General features: G+C 37.5%; 1 protein-coding gene across 7 annotated transcripts in view; it reads right to left on the bottom strand.

The window, feature by feature from the left end:
* The window catches only part of EML6 (EMAP like 6), a 123,846-nt gene that overhangs the window by 6,866 nt on the left and 96,591 nt on the right, over positions 1-20,389 (bottom strand). The window contains exons 28-38 of one of the 7 annotated variants that reach the window (XM_052783947.1): positions 12,022-12,100; positions 10,973-11,102; positions 9,684-9,782; positions 8,385-8,405; positions 7,842-8,015; positions 6,906-7,114; positions 4,716-4,873; positions 3,902-4,016; positions 2,466-2,654; positions 1,198-1,370; positions 426-588 (exon numbers count right to left, since the gene is read on the bottom strand). In XM_052783947.1, the coding sequence (XP_052639907.1) occupies positions 426-588; positions 1,198-1,370; positions 2,466-2,654; positions 3,902-4,016; positions 4,716-4,873; positions 6,906-7,114; positions 7,842-8,015; positions 8,385-8,405; positions 9,684-9,782; positions 10,973-11,102; positions 12,022-12,100 (1,510 nt within the window). Of the gene's footprint in view, positions 1-425; positions 589-1,197; positions 1,371-2,465; positions 2,655-3,901; positions 4,017-4,715; positions 4,874-6,905; positions 7,115-7,841; positions 8,016-8,384; positions 8,481-9,683; positions 9,783-10,972; positions 11,103-12,021; positions 12,101-13,965; positions 15,185-17,499; positions 18,621-20,389 lie in introns of those variants that run through there. The other 6 variants (XM_052783948.1, XM_052783949.1, XM_052783950.1 and 3 more) reach the window with 6 other exon arrangements.

Below are 20,389 nucleotides of genomic sequence, written 5' to 3'. Positions count from 1 at the left end.
CATTCAGCTATTGTATGCATCCCATCCCAGGGAAAGGGAGGAAGACAACTGTTTCTATATTGTTATAATCCGCAGTTTCTTTCTCAGTGTTGTACCCGTTCCCTTGAAATGAGAGAACGCTTTGCCTTTAGCACGCTAATAATCCTGTAAGGGAACTGAGCAATGTTGTTACAGTCAGAGATGCAGAACCCAGGGGGAAGACCCAAGTATTTAGAAAGAAAGGAAGGATTTTAATTAGAGCTCTGGGAAGATCCTAAAGACAATCTGAGTTATCTGGCCTACCTCAGAAGATTTAGGGGCACCTTGAAGGTCAGGACAACTTTGGAAAGCCTCCTTCACCCTTTCTTACCTCCATCTTGTTATTATGTCTGATAACAGGTAAGTCACAATAAATACAAATAAACATGGGTCCAGCAGAGACATACCTGAATGTACCTGCTGTCTGCAGAAAAATCCATCTGTATGACAAAACTTGCAATGTCTTTGCAGTAGCCTATTCGGTTTAGGGTTGTACCTTGAGTGAGATCATAAAAATCTACAGTATGTTCTTGTGAACCCACTGCCAAAAACCTGTTATCTGGGCTGATCCTAAACAATAAAACACAGAATGGGGATATAATTTACACTTTCTGTGCCAGATTTTCTTTTGCTTCTCATGTTAACACAAGAGAACAAATTTCTTTTGCTGGAAAACAAGAAAAACCTTCTATCAATAGCAGGATTGAATCCAAACCAAACCTTGATGCATAATAGATGAGGAAGATTGAGGATATTGTATGTAGTTAACTGATGTTAATATTGCACTTGAGTAAAGGGCACAGCACAATGTGCAGAGTAACTTGAATCCTCTGTGAGAAAGCAACAGGAATTGCAATTTTAAAATGTACTATAATATTAATTCCCATAATCATAGCTCCATGGTGTACAAATTACTAGCTATATTCAAGTGGATATAACTGAATTAATCGGGGGGGAAGTGTGTGCTATCTAAGACATATAAGCTTTAGGTATACATAAATATAAGCTTTAGGTGTGTGTAAAGCCACCAGTCAGCTATTAAACGCACTTCACGATTTCATGCAGGTTTCAACAAATATGGAGTTACAAAAAATCTGGAAATCAACTTGGAACTTGATGGACTTTTTCTTGAGTAAGGGCTGCATATTTAGAGAACTTCAGTTGAAATTTCTGACATACCTGATATCCTGAATTGCAGACTTCCTGTCTCGCTTTTTGCCCCAGACCTTAAGGCTGTTTACAAGTAAAATAACAAATTCTCCATTCTTCATGCCAATCGCAACCATTTCACCATCAGGACTATATGCGGCACATCTTGCTGGATGACCTAGATTCACTTTGTTCAGCAGTTTCTGTATTAACAAAAGCAATAGGCTCATACCCGCCCTGGAGCAAACTACCAAGCAAATGGAAAACTTCCAAACACAAAGTGTAAAAGTCACTTATTAAAAACAAATTGTGTATAGTTTCCTCTAAAAATAAATCTGAAATTTCACATAAAAAAATCACATCCCACCAGGCATATGTCACAAAACAGACTTCAAAATATAGATGTAATTCAGATGGGAGTTTCGTGTTTGCATCTATCTTGTTGCAGGGTGACTTCAAGTTTTACACCAGAAAGAATACTATTTAGCAGAAAAGGCTGAAAAATCCATTTCCTATTTTGGTTGAAAGGTGATTTTGATAGCTTCTACAACTGCTGATCAGGGTAGGTTTTTTCCATTTGATTTGCTATGTGAAAACATACTAGAATGCTCTTGCATTTTCACTTATTTGACTGTATAATATATTCATTTTCCGTATTAAAAGTTATCCCTGTTAGCTCAGGTAACTACCTTTTGAAAAGGTTTATGTAGGCTAGCATAAGCAGAAACCTTTCTGTTATTTTTTAAAAAATGTTTTATTTATTTGTTATTTTTAAAAACTGTTGTTAGGCAATTTGACTTGGAAAAAAAATCCTGAACTACACATATGCAACATGTTCGGTTCTAAAGGGCTCTAAAAAGGAGGGAGCCATGCTTGCAAGTAAGGCAGGCTTATTGTCAGGGTCTGCGTATTAGTCAGTGACAGGCCAACCTGTGTCACCCAGTCTGTCAGCAGGGAATTAAAATGCTTCCTTAATACAGGCCAGCCTGTACTTTTAGATCAAAATAAGCAATACACAACAAAAGACACTCCATTGGTACGAATGCTTTTAAATAACTGCATTTCTCTGCAAACTGCTTGCTTTTGGAAAGAGCAGCATGCTACCTCACAAAGGACTTACTTTTTCACATTGCCACATAGCAGGAAAAAAAAAGAACCATACCGAAACAGAAGAGAAACACTGTTCTCTTTACATGGCTGCTTGAAGGTGCATATGTAGCTGGCACATTGTACAATTGGAAAAATGCATGGTTGTATAAAATGATCATTTTTAATCACACACTTTTAGTGATACTCACTTTGTCACACAGGTCCCAGATTCTTGCTGTTCCATCATTACTTGCAGAGATAAATATGTCTTTTGAGGGGTGGGTTGCTAAGCCCCAAATTTCCCCTTCCATGTGACAATCAATCAACAAGTTTGAAGCAGCATTTTTTTCTCCTACTTCAAGGATTTCACCATCTTTTGTTCCCACTAAAATTTTCCCCTGTTTGTAGCCAAAAAAAAGAATGGGAGATGAGTTGTCAGTATAACAGACAGAATATACCAATAGCAGTAAAGTACCAATGTATTGCAGAAATACCTGTGATAACTCATTCCAATTTATACTGCTTGTTCATGAAGCATCTTAAAAACAGGAGACTAAAACACTGACACTTTCACATCTCGAGATCATGTTCTGGTGTTACTGTTGAGTGACTGCAGTGGGTTTCCATCTTACCATTAAAGGATTTTAGTTCAGATCAAAGTGTTTACAGACAAGTTGGCAAAGCATGGTTCTCATAGCTCCGAGGTAACTAAATATAACATTTGGGCAATAATAAAAAAAGGCAAAACAGGGTTTTAGGCTCAGTTAGGCTGTTTAAGAGCACCTTGTGTCTACTCTAGCCATACTGTCATCGTCTAAACTGCAAGAGCTTCCTTGGCAAATATTTGGAAAAAGCATAAATAGATACCATTTGGAATTGGTTAATGGCGACTTCATTAGAAATATAAACCAACATTCCTCAGTGGTGGTGTTATCAAAGAGCATGTCAAATTCCTGAGACTTGATATACGAAGTTAAATAGAGACCATTTAATGAAGTGTTAGGTTGGACAGCTACCCATCATATGAAGTAAGACCCCTGCATCATCACACACTCCTTTCACAACATTCACAAGTACAATTTAAACATATGCAAGAGTGACTTTAGCATGTCAAATTACTCAGTTATTTCTATTGCTTTCCACTTTACCAAAACTTAAAGTCAATCAGTAATTCTCAGTAGCAACTTGTTTTATTTGTGACTTGAAAAAGGAAAAAAAAAAAAGCTAGGATCCATCCTGCCTAACTGAAGCACCTAAACTGTGCCTACATTTCACAGGAAGCAAACCTTGTAAAGCAGGTACCTAAGTTCCTTTTGTCGTGCAAAGAGAAAGGCAGGAGACAAGGTCCTACCCTGGTGAAATACGTTCCTACACTTAGCGCTGTCCCAAAGGCCTTTCGCTCTCCTTGCTGACTGTAGAGGAAAGGCAGGCACTAAGCATCAGAAATGTGATCCTCATGGAGTTTAAAGCCCATCAGTGAGCTCAGGAAGACAAGTAAGGAAACATCACTAGGTAGGGAGACAAAGCCTCCTCCCATAACTTTTTACAAAAGTCTTCTCCCCTGTGTCTCCCATCCAACCTCCACCAAGAACAACATGCAGCAATGCGTGCCAAAGGCTAACGTCTGCCACATCAGCTCACTTACTTTTCCTCTGCAGACGGAGCGCACGCACTCAATGAGCTGGCCTGTCTCAAGCTGAAATGCTCGGCACCGTTTCATCTCTTGATCCCATAGCTTTACAGCTCCCCCTTCTTTAGTGCTGAAAAGAAGTGTGTTGTGTTACTCAGATGTCTCCTGCATAGGCTACAACAAATCCCATATTTAAATCCCATCAGTATTTTTCTGATTAAATAATAAAACATACATTGAATCACCTTCTACTGTATATAAAGACACCTCACTATTGTGCAATGGAAAGTAACTAATAAAAATTTAAATGCTATCACACTCCATGTTTTAAACAGTATCATGCCTAATTTGTCAAAACCAAATTGTTCTCTTGTCACTTAACCTCAAATTTCTGTCACCAAGATAAGCTTGGCAAATATGTTACTTCTAGTAAATCGAAGAATTTACTAATCACAGAGTCTCCACCTGGAGAGGTTGTCTGTAGTTTGACAGAATTAAAAAATTGAGACAAACCCACTTATGCCAAGCTGGCAGGAGCTCAGGCAACAAGGAGCTTATACAGGTGTTCATATCAATTGCTAATTTGAGGTTCAGTACGTCCTTTGCGCATAACGTGCATTATTGTGACCCTTGAGTGTCCTACTTATTAGTCCTTTACTTACTAAGACACCTTGGCATGTTATGTAAAATTTAGATTGAAACTGCTACAGTATAGATACCATTTATCTCTGGGAAGCATTGTGTATGTCTAGGGTATTGGATAAATAAAATAAAAAAGTGATATGAGAGAGAGAAAAGTTGTGCAGTTTAGGAAGATTGTATGTCTTACGGTCTCTCCTTCCCTCCTGTAACAATGAGTCCATCTCGAAGAGTCGTGTACATTGTGAACACTGGCCCTGTGTGAGCTTTTGCCACAAGTCTAATCAGAAAATGATCCTTCCAGACGTAGACGTCTCCATTTATGGCACCAGTAAATGTAAGGTTATTCTGCAACAAATAGCAACGACCTCTGATATAATAAATACCTTAGCATTTTTGTTCAGCTTGAATTAAAATTCTTTTAGCTACTGAATTTCCTGAGAAAAGTCAACTATGCAATGACTGTAGGAATTAAAACCATCTGCATCGAGAGAATGAGTCTAATGACTGCACTCTAACGGTGTTTCTTTGAGATGTTATAAATCATGAGTAGGGTACATTCACCTCATCTTGAGATCTTTCAGATGCACATACTTCTTTTGCTATGCATGTGCTATGTTCTATCACCTGCTGGTGAGACAGCTGACAGGTTACCACTACTGAATTCTCAGTGATGTTTCTTTCTTCTTTGAGTATGTGTCAGTGAGAATCTCGGTATAGGTGACTGGCAAGCAGTATCTTTGAGATGTTGAAAATAAAGTGTATAAACTTAAATACAGAACTAACTCAACCTGTTACCTACTTTATGCACCACAGCAATGGCATAATTTCTCATAAAAGCCATGAAACTTGCCCCATGGAGCAAACTGGTCCGAGGTCTGGGACTCCCTGAGGAATGGGGAAAAGTAGCAAGTATTCTGCATTGCAAATGCTCTTTTGGAGTATGCTCTGTTAAATAGAAAAGATTGGCTAAAGAACTAAAGATTGTCTGACCTTGAAGTCCACTGACTCTGAAATAACAGGCATCAGGAAAAATTGTAAGGGAACCCTTTTGATAGGGGTTCAAAGGAAAGTCTTATGTTCTGCAATAAACAGCAATGGTGTCTGTTGAAGGATCTGGGGGATAGAAGCTTCAGAATAAATTTTTGTTTCAAATGGTGGAAAGACAGTGTGGCTGTACCCCAGCATGATGTGTTGACTTTGGCATTAGATGGACCTGGATGAAAACAAGTGAGGTTCACGGATGCATGAAGAAGCAGAGGGTGTGTGCACAGCCCCTACTCTATTAAGAGCAACTTACTCATGCTCCTGTGACATGGACTCAATACTTCCAGTGGGATTCAATGACACATACTTGAGGAAGAAAAAACCATCCGAATGAATGATGTATGCTAATCGAGTAAACTTCATCTGCTGGTTTTGAAGGTCCCCCTTGCAGGACATTAGTTTTATTATTTTAGAAAATAAAATGTCTGTCGGACTGTTTCTACTTGGAAAGTACAGACAAGCAATTTGTTCTTTCTAATATTACATTCTGCTTCTTTTCTAAAATCACTTTTGGGGTCTTTAGTGTCCATTACATTACTCGTATTTTATACTGCCGTAATGCCATTGGAATAGAAAAGAAATGTTTAGTATTAAGCAATTTTTTACAACAGTGTCACTTGTTTGGGCACAGGGATGAGGATTTGGGAGCCTAATTTTATACACTCACATTTCACACATTAGTACTATTGTGCAGGGTGGGTAATTAGGAGCAAGGGGTTTCTTTGAATTGGTGATTTGTATAATTTATGCTTAACATTTGCAAAGGTAATTTCTATGGGCTTTCTGGATGAAGCAGAAGCTATTTCAGACCTTAGTATCATGGTAACGCTGCTTTTTCACTGTTAATATGTATTGCTTTCCTTAACTATGAAGTCTAAAGTACAGTGCTATGGTTCCTTAATGATCATACTGGAGAGTACTATGTACTGTCACCATTAGTTGGATCACTAGCATGTGTCATACCAAATAATGTTAGTAGAAAAAAAGGTTGCAGAGCCTATACACAGAATAACAATATTGCATTTTTCTAAGTTAACCAGTGAAGTGCTAAATAACTAGCAAAGTAAAAAAATAAAAGCCTTGGCAGCTGATGCTGTAGGTATGCACAGACATTAATGAAAAATGTTCACTAACAGAGAAACCCAACCCTGTTTAGAAAACTTACATGAGGATCTAAAGGCGTACAAGTTTCAGATTAAAAGTTTAACAAATAAGCAAGAGCTCCATGGTCTTGCACTGTCCACACCGTACTGGATTTCAACAAAGGAAATTGACACTTGCATTTTTAATAAAAACGTATTACCAAATTCTGTAGCAAGTAATTTGAACTCACTGCTCCGAAGGCAACAGAAAGCATGGTTTGCATTTTGGCATCTTCCATGGAACCAATGACTCCTTTCTTATAAAGCAAAGCACTGCCAGCTAATGTCCAGAACTTCATGTGTTTTACCCCAACAGACACAAACTGAGTGTCTGAATCTGGGCGGAACTCTACAACGAATATCCTCTCCAGGTGTCCTCCCCTGCTAGCAACTTTAGCCCCTGTTTTAATTAGGAAAGGATAAAAATAAAGTTAAATTTACCTGCAAAATTAAGCTCCGATACGATTTTATAAAATAAATTGACCTGGTATTGGATTAGAGAACTGTGTCCCAGATGCTGAAAGCTAAGCAAATCCCAACATTATTTGGTGTATCAAACATCTTAATTCATGCAACCTGTAAGGTCCCTGCTTATTCCATTGCATCTGACCATTTTAGGGAATGCAGATTTAGGCCTTCATAGCATGATTTGTCTCCTCGGTCAGTGAAACACCACCAGAGAAATTTTGAATATCATCAATGAGTTACCATCTGGTGAAATGCACAGGGACACATCTAATGAGCTAAGACACTTTTCCTCTCCTCTCCATCATTTCTGAAGATGATAATTCTTTTCTGGAAATGACTTCCCAAAGGCCTATCTACAGCATAGAATTTCAAGTTCAAGTATTTTAAGAAGAAAAAGAAAATACTTCCCTTAATTTCATGGAATTTTATATTAAACAACATTCTTTCCTTAACTTACTTCTACTTATAATAGAAGTTTAAAACTTACTTTCTTATGCATATTTTCTAGCACTTTGCCATCTCCTTTAACTGATTTTATGACTTAGGGAGCCATGATACTCAGAGTAAGAACACAAATCTATTCCAAAGACTTGAAAGGAAAAGCAAATAATTGTACACAGTTCTGTTAGGCTGAAAGAACACGACTTTTCCCGAGTTACCTTCTTGCCACCTCCACACTGTGATAGTATGTTCTGGATCAACTCCCACTGAAACCAGAAGTTTGCCCGTTGCACTGAAGTTAACATAGTTGACCCCTTTGGTGTGGAAGCAACGCAGCATTGAAATTGTTTGCTTACTCATAGCATCCCATATATGAATTGTGGGAGTTGTACCTACGTGCAAAAAGATATATTATATAAGAGAATTAATTCAGCATCTGGAATGCTTCAGTGCAAAACAGGTATTTTTCAAGAACATTTAAACCTAAACAGACACTTATAAGTTGTGGGGTTTTGTTTTAAGGTTAACACTACTCAAAAATAAAAAAACCATAATAGCTTGCAAAACACAGGGGGAAATCATTGTATTTCATGGAGTAAGACAAATTCTAAAAGAACAACATAACATTTATGAAGAACCTCATGCAAAAGAAATTGTCTGTAGATGTTTCACTTGTATCCGTGATTCACACAGATACAACGAGGTAACATGAAATTTTACATAACTCTGCTGACTACAATTCACAAACGAATCAGCCTTACCTGGAAATTCTGTCATATCACCTGCATTGTGAGAGCAATGGCAAATGAGGAAGCACCAAGGGAAAACAATAGGTGAAATAAGTCATGTTTCTAATGCTGAAGTGCCAGCATCAGCACCAGAAGGAAAAAAAAAATTAAAAATTTGAAAATGGATATGGATTAAATCAACAAAACAAATAAGCAGGAATATTGTTGAACTTTTTTGGGTATATTGTTTTTTATACACAAATATTGCAACAATATTTAGTACTTCTGATTTTTAAAAATGGTATTTAAAAGAAATGCTAAAAACATGCAGTTTTAAAAAATTATTAAATTTAAAAGTGAAATGAATCTGTAGTTATACAGAATATCAACCAAAATCAGAAACACTGATGTCATGGGCTCTTATTGACAGACTAGAAAAAGGGCCTTTAACAGTCACATTTTCTGTGTCACAGAAATCAGTATTTTGAACTGCAGCTCTGACAACATGTACAGATTTTTGTGTTTACTCAACATTCAAATTGAATGACAGCACTCAGTACAGGTGGCAAAGGTAGTTTGCCAAGGTCTTAATCTACTACAATTTTTCTGCCCCTGTTAAGTTACTTATTACAGAAGTTATGGACTTGAGTCTCCTTCCAGATTGATATGAATTAGAATGAGTCCATTCTTTTTCATTAAGTTAATTATTCCAGTATTAAGCTGGTTTAAGTGAAAGGCAACAAATCCTTCTCAAGGCTTGGGGCAAATGAACCTGCATTTCCCATACAATGTTGACTCCTGCAAAAGGTCCTAGGGAATCTAACAGGACTCTCCATGCAAATAATAAACACATATAGTTTCACAACAGGCCCCTTACATGTGTCATAACTTCTGCTGAGATTTCACTCTATTTCTTTCCTTTTCCATATAGCTTTTGTACTTCTGCATAGGAAATTTTCATTACATATTTTCACTGCTAAGCATTTTACTGCTAAACAAGTGCCTTGGATAAGGAAGGAAGGAGGGAATTCTATAAATCTTATGATTATGATTACAGATTAATGAGATGATTTGGTGCAGTTTATCAAAGCTTGCTTTCTGAAATATGATTATACTACAATTAACTCTAAAATCCAACAACTCACAATCAGAGATGAAACTGAAATCATAAGAAAATCCTGAAACTTGATTACCTCTTAAAAAATCAAATAAATAAATTTGAGGACAGCAACACTGGCATGTCCTAGTAAAATTCCTACACAGAAAAGCCCAAAATAAATCAGTGCCCTGATAATTTTTGAGTAAAACTTTATTATACAGACAGTCACCTACCGATCTGGCTGGTAGCCACAATATTTTTGTACTTTGGGTGCTGATTCACAGTTAGGCAGAGAATGTCATCAGTATGCTCCAGGTAGAAACTCTGACTACCTAATAAAATTCAAACATGTTTTTATTCACACCAGTATTGAAGAAAGAACCACCTCCGAAGCAAAGAATATTCAAGCAGCATGTTGCTACACTCATGCTGAACTCTCCAGGGGATGGATGGGGGTAGGGCAATAACTATGTCGACAGCTGCGCCGCTATGAATGTAACCATTAACACATATATATAAACAAGCAATATTTGGTAAACTAGCTCTGTCCATGGAACCCAGAATCAGCCCAAGAATCATCCGTAACCTCCTGTAACTGCATGAAAAAGCAAAACTAGCCAATGCAGGGCCCAGGTTTCCCAGTAAATCGAAGCAGTCAGTGGGAGGCAAAGTGGAAAGCAAAGCGCTGTGAAGTTTATGATTTGCAATATCCTCCCAAGAGAAAGGGCCCAAAAAGAACAGATGGGACCGTGCTTCCCAGCTCCACGGGTCAGAGGCTGCGTGAGGACTGGAGTCCCCAAAGGTCACCAGATGTGACAGCTTTCCTGCCTCTGCCCCTTCTTGGCAGCAGAGCTGCTGAACACGCCGCTGCGACCCTTTGGTTCACTGTGGCACCAAGGGGGGCTAAAATAAAGCCAAAATTCCTTTAATTCTTATCTTTGTTTCTTGAGATATATGAAGAATATGGAGATACTGGTGCTACAGCTTAGGAAGGCCAGATGAATTTTTGTTGTTTTTCCTCCTTTTCATTACCCAAAAAGCAGGGAATATTTCTACCCTTTCCAAAAAGCAACTTGCTCATGCTGTATTGCATCAAAATGTACCCTTCCCTGGAGTATGACCTTGCTAAAACAACTCAAAATGAAACAATGGATGTTACTGCTCCTAACATTTTTGGGGGTACTAGCCGTTTCATAACCCAGGCTCTCTCCTCTGAGAAAGCCATTCCTGCATCTTTAGCGGGGATTTTAGCAAGGCACAACTGCAGAAATAGAACAGGTTTTTATTACACTTCCTAGCAGAATCTTTTGCCTGCTGAAAGGAACAGGATGGCTTTACAGGATTATCTGAACAGGAGAAATTGTCAATCTGATGTAATAGCCATCTAAATTTTTTTGCATTATTTATCAAGTTGCAAAATGTGAGAAAGTTACAGGAATGTTAAAGTGTTAAGACTTTCAATCAGAAATATTTTACTAGTACAGCATTTTTTATCTCAAAGTGTTGTTTCAAGTTGAATTACCAGTAGAAAGATTTTGAACTATGCCTGCTGCAGCTGTGTGGAAAATAATATCAGCACCATCATTTAGGTAATGGAGGTTGTTGCGACAATCAAATCCTCTGTATCCAAAAACATGGTCTAAAGCCAGCTCCTAGTCAAGTAAAACAAAAAGAAAGAATAAGAGTGAAACAAAAGAAGAAACAAGGAGATTACAGAGTTTGGATCACATAAGCACAGTTCTAAAGTAATTACACAAGCTACAAATATCTTGTAGAGGCTATAGAATAATTAAATAATAATTAATCAGTTATCCCTGGTCTTCTGCTACTTTATTGAGGCATGACATTCTCACAGACTATCTACAATGCTCTAATCAGTCAACTAAGGCACTGCATTTATATTATTATTTCTTTAATAATTCAGCTGGCTGTAAATGTTTCGTTTCTGTAAATTTCCATTCAAAAATATATACAACTTACAAAAAAGGTCCACTTTTATTAATCTTCCCGTCACAGTTTAATAACTATATAGGGTATCAGGAACAATCTGAATGACATTGACAGACCAAGCAATTGTTGCAAATTATCCACACAGATCACAGAATATTCCTTGTTCAGCATATTATGTGGAAATTCAAGAGACTTGTTTGGGGAAAAAGGTTTGTTCCAAAGTAAATGAGCAAATTTCATCATTCAAAATCCTGCACGTGATTTTTTGTGTGTGAAAGTGCAGTTTCTGACTGTATGTCCCTTGGGGTTAGGTAGCGAATGTGGGTTCTGCTGTGGATGCACATACACTTTGGCTCTACCTGCCCTTCAAATTAAGAGACAAATTTTGGGTTTGGAGAGATTTGCTATTATAGGTAAGCTTTAACACCCTGAATCTGAGGTTCTTTCTGACAGAAGTTGCTGTCTATCACATCTTCTGGTGTTTGCCACCAGAGCTGAAAGCACTTTTTAGAAATTTCTTTCTCTTCTACCTATACACGACTTTAGGTGCCCTTGAAATAGGGACAAATTTTACCCACCACTTATTACTTCTAAAGTAAATGAAAAAGTATTAAGCCTGACCTCAACCAGTTTCTTTTTTTTGTTGATATTGTTCTTTTGCAGTTTTTCAGGTTGAGGAGCAGCTCTGCTAACTGGTGGCCTGAAACAAACATTTAAAAAAGAAGACAATATGTTTGAAAGCAAAATAAACCCTTCAAAACCATAGCATATGTTTTGTATGTGAACAGGAAGTGGCCAATTGCAACTATATGAGCTTAAAGCCTAGCTTTTTTGGAGTTGTACAATAAACTGGCTAAACTCCTATGCATTTTGATGGAAAGAGCAGAAATAACACTGATGTAGATTTTGAGGGTGAGTGGTAGAACAGACCACTGTACATCGATTTTATTTTTTTAAATCGTAATGATTTAAATTCATGGGAAAATCCTTGAATACTAAATGATAGTAAATTGTTGCTTTTAGAAATGATCTAAAGGATTTTCTACAGCTTGCAATTGACCTTTCAGCAACCTTGCTGCTTCTGAGAAACTCCACCACAAAACCTTGACAAGGCTTTAATAAAATCTTCTCAAAATCATATTAGAGATAAAATGATTACATTTTAAAATGTACAAGTCAGTCATCTGTGTGAATTTAACAGACACTAAGGCCAGCAAAGCATTTTTATATAATTACTGTTGTTAAAAGTAGCTAAAAAGACAAACGTAGAATGCAGGCTGAAACAAAATTTGATTTGTGCAAATGGTCTTTAAAGACAGATAACCTTTACTGCTACTATTTGACTTGATCTTTCCAAGGAAAAAAGAGGCACAAACCTAAGAGGAGTAGAGGGAGCTCAGTCTCTAGAAGTTCATGACCTTACAAAATCAAATATCTGCTGCACAGGCTCCACTTTAGATGACCATTGTGTTAATTGAAGCATAATGATTTTTTTTTCTGTTAACAGAAATTCACGAGGGCTAATTCTAACCCTGTCAACAGCAGAACAGAGCCATAAAAATTGCACTGGATTACTGGAGAAATTAGCCCATAGAAACCTGGCCTAGATTCTTTGTCACGTTTGATCATCTTTTACTTAGAAAATAGGTCTTACTAGAAGGTTGGGGTAGAAGTGGTGATGGCAAAAGAATAAAAACAGATATTATGGTTAAATGCTTGCTCCAAAACATTACTTGATGGTTGCTGTTAATCATACAAAAACCACCCCACTGCATGCCTTTAAACTCCAATTGCAGATTCTGGAGACAGGGCTAAACAGCAGTGGGTTCTGTAAGTAAAAAAACAAAATGCCTAGCCTCAATTTATTTAATAAACACTCAAATTTGGAAAGAATTTCCACAGTTTAAGATTTCAAAAAGGTGCAAACTTGATATACATTATATATGCTGTGAAAATTAGATTGTTCTTGTCCTTATACTATAACTACGATTAATTCTCATTTTGCAAAAATTAATTGCAGAAGCATGAAATCCCTTTTGCTTAGAGGGAGCTGCTTTTTCTGGAATTATATTTTTTATGGAAGGTGTCAAAGGCAACAACTGACAAAACGCACAGCTAGAACACTTATTGCTACACAGCTAGAATACTTATTGCAGGAGTAAATAGCATGAAAAACTGAGCTCTAAAAAAGACAGAACAAAGCTGGAGGTAAACAAACTAACCCACTTCTCAAGCAAACAAGCAAACTCACTAAGTACTAGCAAAGTACATTAGCAGGTGATCTTGTGATATTAAAAGAGTGAGAAAGTTACCTTGATCCCCTTGTAAGCAGCAAACAAAGCCAAGTAAGAAACTTAATACAGTTTAGGTGTACTTCTGACCACTTTATTCATGCACAAGCATTTTTAAAGTCGATCAGTCATTCCTTTGTGGCACAAAACATGCTATTTAAGCAAGAACTAAAACAGAAATTAAAGAGTGCACCAGTCTACAAATTCGGAAACATCATACCCTGGCATCCCTGGGTATACTCTGAACTAAAGATCCTACAGGACAGAGGAAAAAAAGGAAGCTACATCCATGCTTCCTGCACACTTTATACTGAAGGAGAACGTGATTCCAAGTGTTTTGTTTATTTTCAGGTGCATGACAGGGATGGAAACTGGTAGAAACTTAACAGTCTCATAAGCACTGTTGAGAACTTCATACAATGGATGCTTGTTTTCTACCCTGGTTCGGCCTGCAATTTAGCCTCATAATTGTTCATTGGTAGGCCAACTTACTTACGGGGACAGCTTGTACTTTTTTGTTCACAGGGAAACAAGTACCTTTATTTTCTCTGGAAGTGGTTAATCAAGTCATGTTACATAACCATCAGTGGTAATTGGACCGAATAGCAGTGCAGTCACCAGTAGAGAAGGGGTGGAGGAAATTATTACAAAACTTAATTCTCTTACAAAATAAAACCATTATGCGATGCTAAAACAGCAAAAGCCATTTCAGCCCAGATTTACCGGGGCCTTTGAATCAGCACTTACAAAAATAATAAATCATTTTCTTGTATGCTTCTTGCTCTTTTTTCTGTTTTAGTGTAATTTTAAAATGGATTGTCTTTACATCTCTATCTAGGAATATCAGTTAAAGTTTATGACAAGAGCAAGCCAAAATTTTTTATGAAAGCAAGAGAACACTATGACTATGACATGATTGATAATCACTGGACTATAAGCATGAGATTTAATTTGGAAACATACACATCCACGCATATACTTTTATATATATCTATTCACAGTACACACAAATACAAATGTTGTGTGCATTCATATATACATATACAAGTATATATACACACATGTATGCATTCGTTGCCTTATTTTCATTTTAATAAAACAAATGTAAAGCAGCATCAAATTTTTAACATTTTAAGAAGTCATTTTATTTTTAACAAGTCTATGACTACGCCTAATTTATTTTGATACATAAGATGGCAGTGTCAAGACAAGAAATTTGCACTGTAGCAAATTACATATATTTACCCTTTTTGACCTATGCAATCTGCATTGTACATTCACAGCAATCTATGCTTTTTCTGTGCTCTGTGTTGTTAGTACTTACTTGACAATTCCCTGCCTCCAAAGGAAAGCAAGTTAAAACATAATACAAGCATTAACGGTTTCTTTCCAGTAATTTACAACAAATGTGCTTATATTACGTTATGGGATGAATGAGTTCCAGGAAAGATAAGACACAGTCAGACATTAGAGGGCTTTCAGTTCTTTAGATACTGTGAATATAGCAAATAAAATTTCTGTTACTAACATTATCTTGATGATATGCTTACACAAGTATGCACAGTTATAAATCAGTGAGCTAACTCCAGATTTAAACTGACAAAATCTCACCCACTTTCTTCATGCAGAACTGTAAAAAGGTGCAAGTGACAATTCATTCGCTCTCACCTAAGCAAGAAGGCTATCTGAAATGACCAAGACAGATCAGTAGGAAGAGGAGCCTAAATCACAGGTGGGGTGAACAGGCAGCAACGGGACAGAGAATAACAGATGGACATAATGAAAGCTGGGCTGGGGAAAGAAGGAATGGGGTTTTGGAAGAGTGGGGGACCTTAAGGGAGAAGAGAGATGCAATCTTAGAGAACAGGGCCAAAGGGGGGGGGGGGGGGGGGAGTTTGATCTATTAAGACAGAAAATAAGAGAGAGAAAAAGCAGACCAAAAATTGTTATGATAAATTTTATGGGACAGGGATAACCAACTCATGTTTTTAGAGCACATGGTATAATTCTCTCTGATGAAAGACACTGTCTGCATCAGTAATAAATTGGCGAGAACAATAATATTCTATTCTGAGGCCAATGGGAACAGAACTGGATCTTCAGAAACAGCATTGCATGAAAGTGACAAACAATGAGGTTTGGAGCAGGGACAGATGGACAAAAAATGTCCTGACACCGAGAAGGTGACTGGCTGGGCCCAGCAGAAATGGCTAGAGAAGAAGCTGAAAAGAGTCCAAAGGGGAGACTAGTGTGCATTTAGATGGCTGCTAACTGGAGAGCATATTTTTGCTACACAAATATAAAAATGAGCTGGACTGCTCCCAAGAAGAGAAAGCAAGGTTCAAAGACAGCTAAGGCGATCCACTACTGGCAGGTTTGTTTGGGCAACAGAACAAAACCTTCCAAGATTTAAAAAAAATACACTCTTCATTTAAAAAAAAAAAATGCAAAAGCAGCTCTTTAAAGTACGCTTCCACTAGTTGACAGGAGGGGGAATCCAAAGTGCCCTAAAACTGCTGAAAAAGTCCTAGAGCTTTAAGAAGTGATTAAGAGATTTTGTGAATTCTAAACCCTGTGATTTTCCCATCCCAACATACATAGGAGTTTTACATACAACTTTTCCTGCTGTTACTTTTTCTTTACATTTTGTAAATAACACAGACAACAAAAAATAATAGTATTCAGTATGAAAATATCCTACTCCCTAATACAGTGGATCAAAGCAAAGCTGAAACAGAACTAAAGGGAAACATCAATCATAATCTAAACTAGTTTTTAAAAGCATAACACTGAAAAAACCTTAGCATGGTTACAATATTTATGATTTCACATGTATGCTGATGCACTCTTTAAAAAAAAAAAACAAAAACCACAAAAGGTATTGCAGAACGTGTGGTGGTGATAGCTGCCATTTTCGTATCTTGTAAGGGAAGCTAGTCATTGCATTCACATGTCATTGTAGTTCAACCTCCAAATGTGAAACAAGCGGAAAAGCAAATTAGTAAGAAGGGTAATCAGTTCTGAATGAAATCTGAAGGCTTTTATTTTTTAACAATTTCATTGTTCTAAACACCTTGTAAAGCTGTTGATCTAAACAACTATTGTAAATAGGCTGGCCTTATTGCAGAGAGATCTGTCATACATAATACACTGGACAGACAGGGCTGTCTGGAAGATCCCTCAGCCTTGTTTGCCAAAACCAGCTTCAAGGAACACAATGTAACATGCTTTAGGCAAAACCTAAATTTCTGTCTTTGAGCTAAAAAGTTTTGAATACCTCAGGTAATGAGACTTCAGGAGAACTCTCTCCATATACTACCAAGGCAGCAGAATCAACCCAACTTTAGCATATTCTGGAAGGTCTCTCTCTTTCCTTAGGCTTCTCTTGGGGTTTGTGATCATGTTTGAGAGGAAAAGTCTTTTCCATTTGTTTTGTTATTCCCTACATAAACTCTGACATGTTTTGAAGCTGTGCTCACTGTGTAAATAAAAATATTCAAGCAGTAGTATACAGAGAACTTTTGGGCTGGAGGTAAAACATAATAGGCAGATAAAATAGCATCCTTCCCCAGCATAACAAAACATATCAGAAACAATGCTTTTTCAATCCTTCCTAGACTAAACCTACAGAATAACCCTCAAAAAAAGCTGAATATTTCACATCAACCTCAGTGCAGAGAGCACTCAAGTTCAGAGACAGAAATGTTGGTAACACGTTGTTCATTGTGACAGTACTGGCATCCCTCAATTCCACACCCACTAAGTGTCACAGAAATGAAAAAGACCTTTGGGCCAGCTTTGTGCTGACCTGTGGCAGAAGTGAGATTGACTCTGAGTTCAGTAGGTTGGCAGGGACTGTAAAAATACCAGTCACAATGTGTTCAAGCCTTGGGGACAAATGTGATGAAACTAGCATGCTGCCAAATACATTTAGGATGCATTAACTTGACATAATGCTGTTGAGAAAGTAAAAGTGAATACTCCAAAGGATGCTACTCAAACAGTAGGTTTCTGCTGAAATAACCCCAAAGTTATTTTCTCCACCCCAGATATGTGTTTTTCCAGATACGTTTTGAGTAGCTCCCACCTACACATAAATACAACACAGATTCACATTCAAAGCTTTTACACTGCACCCACAGAAGTGTGCATGTAATAGTGCATGAACAAATTGTGTAACCATATGTCTAATAATTCAGTTTATGGTACAAAGGCTTGTACTCGCCACTTGTGGGGGCTATTTTGAAAGCTTATATAATTCAGCTCGTGTTCCTGTAAAGAAATAAATAATCAAAAGAATAATGTTTGAAGAGACAAAATCCAGCTTCTTAACCTTCTTTAACTTCTCATCTTTATCAGAACATATGATTACAAATGATGCATAATAACACAACTGAGAACAGGCTCCGAGACAGGTAACTTACAGAGTGAGACAAGCCAGTATGTTAAGAAAACAGAAAACTAGACAAACATGCTAATGCTGCTTTTTGTTTTCTACACATTCAACCTGCTTTAAACGGTTTTCCATCACCAGGTGTATTACAAGAGTTTTCAGTTTATGTAGAGTCATGCAAACCAAACTAAATGAAAGCTGCAAACATAGGATATATGTTAGCGGTTAGTAGAATGCAAAGTGCAAATATATCTTTGCCTTTTGTATTAGTAACATAAATAGAGTCTTCATGCAAGCTTGTTTTACATCTTATCATATAAATTCTTTGCCAGTTAAAGCGGTCCCAGTTCAAAACTTAGCCCTTTTCTGAAAGGAAGCACAATTCCTACGTAACACACAGCATAGCTTACAATTGTCCTGGATTGTCTGGGACAGTCCCACCAGTGACCAAGTGGTCCCGTGGTGTGGGAGCACTGCTCTTGGAGCTCCCACACCGTGAGACTGCTCCTGCAGCACCTCTCATTGGCACCCCGCTTCTGTGCCATACAGACAGAGCAAAGAAGAGGTTGCCAATCAGAGGAGCAAAAAAGTAAGAAAAAAATAAGGGTGGGTGGGGAGGAGAGGAGGACAGACATGGAAAGGGAGAAGAAGAAAAACAAGAAGGTTGGGGAGAGGAGAGAGAAACAACAATCAATTAATTATCTTAATCAAACCAACTAACACAACCACAAGACATTTTAAAACTGTTCCTCAGCCTCATCTCTCCTGTTATTTTTCCATCCTAAAGCCATAACTGCTGACGGAGACAGTAATCTTTGGGTCCCCCACAAAATACCAGACCATGATTTATTTCAAATCCTGCAAGTAAAATCTATCGTGTAACTTCTATGTACTTCCAAGATATATGCAGAATCATTATTTTCATCACGCAGATGAGACAGGAAAAGTACATTTGATAAAGGGCTTTCATTTTCTTTTCTAAGGAAAAACCTTAATATTATCCCCAAGTATGTCATATATAAGTTTTTTGTCCTTTATAATCGTTAAATTTCTCTGCCCAGTTTGCTTAGGGGCCCAATATCCTGGAGATCTGGAGAGGACCAGTGTAATATAGGTTTCCTTTTCATCTTGCTGGATTGTGCTAAGCACAGAGCACATGCTAGGTAGTAACAGAGGATGCACAGCAGCTGCTGAAAGTCACAGTTATCTTGTATTGAGTATTCCGTCAAATCTGTCCTCCTACTCTCTTTCTCATGATGGGGGAGAGAAGGGACAAGAGCTGATGGCTCCTCTCTTCTGACAAAAAAAGACAGCAGAGTAAGTCTTTGTATTAATTGGGGGGGGGGGGGGGGGGGGGGGGGGGCTGTTATTCATGAATTGTTGATTGCTTTCCAGAAGGGTGGTGTTTCTTGCAAAGCGTTCCCCTTATAACCTGGCTCTGCCTTTATCAGCTCTCAACCATATAGTTGCAATCTTCTCAGGAAACACATCACAGTTGCTCAGATCAAACTCTTCCTGACTTGTACAATGATCTGTTATTTCTAGAGAGATAATGTACTTCGAGTTTTTCAGATTCACCACTCTTAATATTACAGACGCTTAGAGTCCTGCAAGCTTATTCTAGCAAACACAAAGGGTAAAAAGAAGGAAATGTAGCTATAGTAAAGAGGAAAATAAAATGGCCATCTTCTTGAACCAAAACTGTCTCTTAGGTGTCACATAATACCTTTGAAGTGTATTTGTATTATATAAGCAGGGAAATAACTTTTAAAGCAACAATTCACATTCTGAGTATTACTATTTAAAGAAAGAAACATAGTGAGCTTAAATTCCTTGCCCCCAAGAAGCAGCTCAGAGCAACAGCCCCAGCTATTCCTGTCTCCTGCTTGAGCTGGAAGCTGCAAGTTTGTTTTTCTCTATTTTTTTCTTTTCTTAATTTAAACTTACTTTGTTTAATTCTGGGTTTCTACCCACTATATCTATGAATAACTCACAATTTTTCCTTTCTCAGACACACACTGAAAAGACAGCAAGGGGGACACTTTTTTCTTGGAACCTCACTGCATTTTGCAACGAAGTGAACCGACAGTTTTTCAGGTCTTGTGATTAATTCACTGCTGCTATCTTAAATGGCCTTCCAGCTTGTAACATAATTTTCAAAATTTAGACAGTATGTTATCAGAGTATTCACAGTCCCATCAAATGCACAATCTTTGGGGTCTTCGTACAGACATACTGAATAATTACGAAGAGGAAAGATTTGGGATTTGGAATATTTTCTCCAGTCTTCCCCTTCAAAAGACTA

This window comes from Harpia harpyja, chromosome 4, assembly GCF_026419915.1.
Source record: "Harpia harpyja isolate bHarHar1 chromosome 4, bHarHar1 primary haplotype, whole genome shotgun sequence".
Taxonomy (NCBI): Eukaryota; Metazoa; Chordata; class Aves; order Accipitriformes; family Accipitridae; genus Harpia; species Harpia harpyja.
Note: the sequence above shows the minus strand (reverse complement) of the source record. Positions and strands in the feature narration are given on the sequence as shown.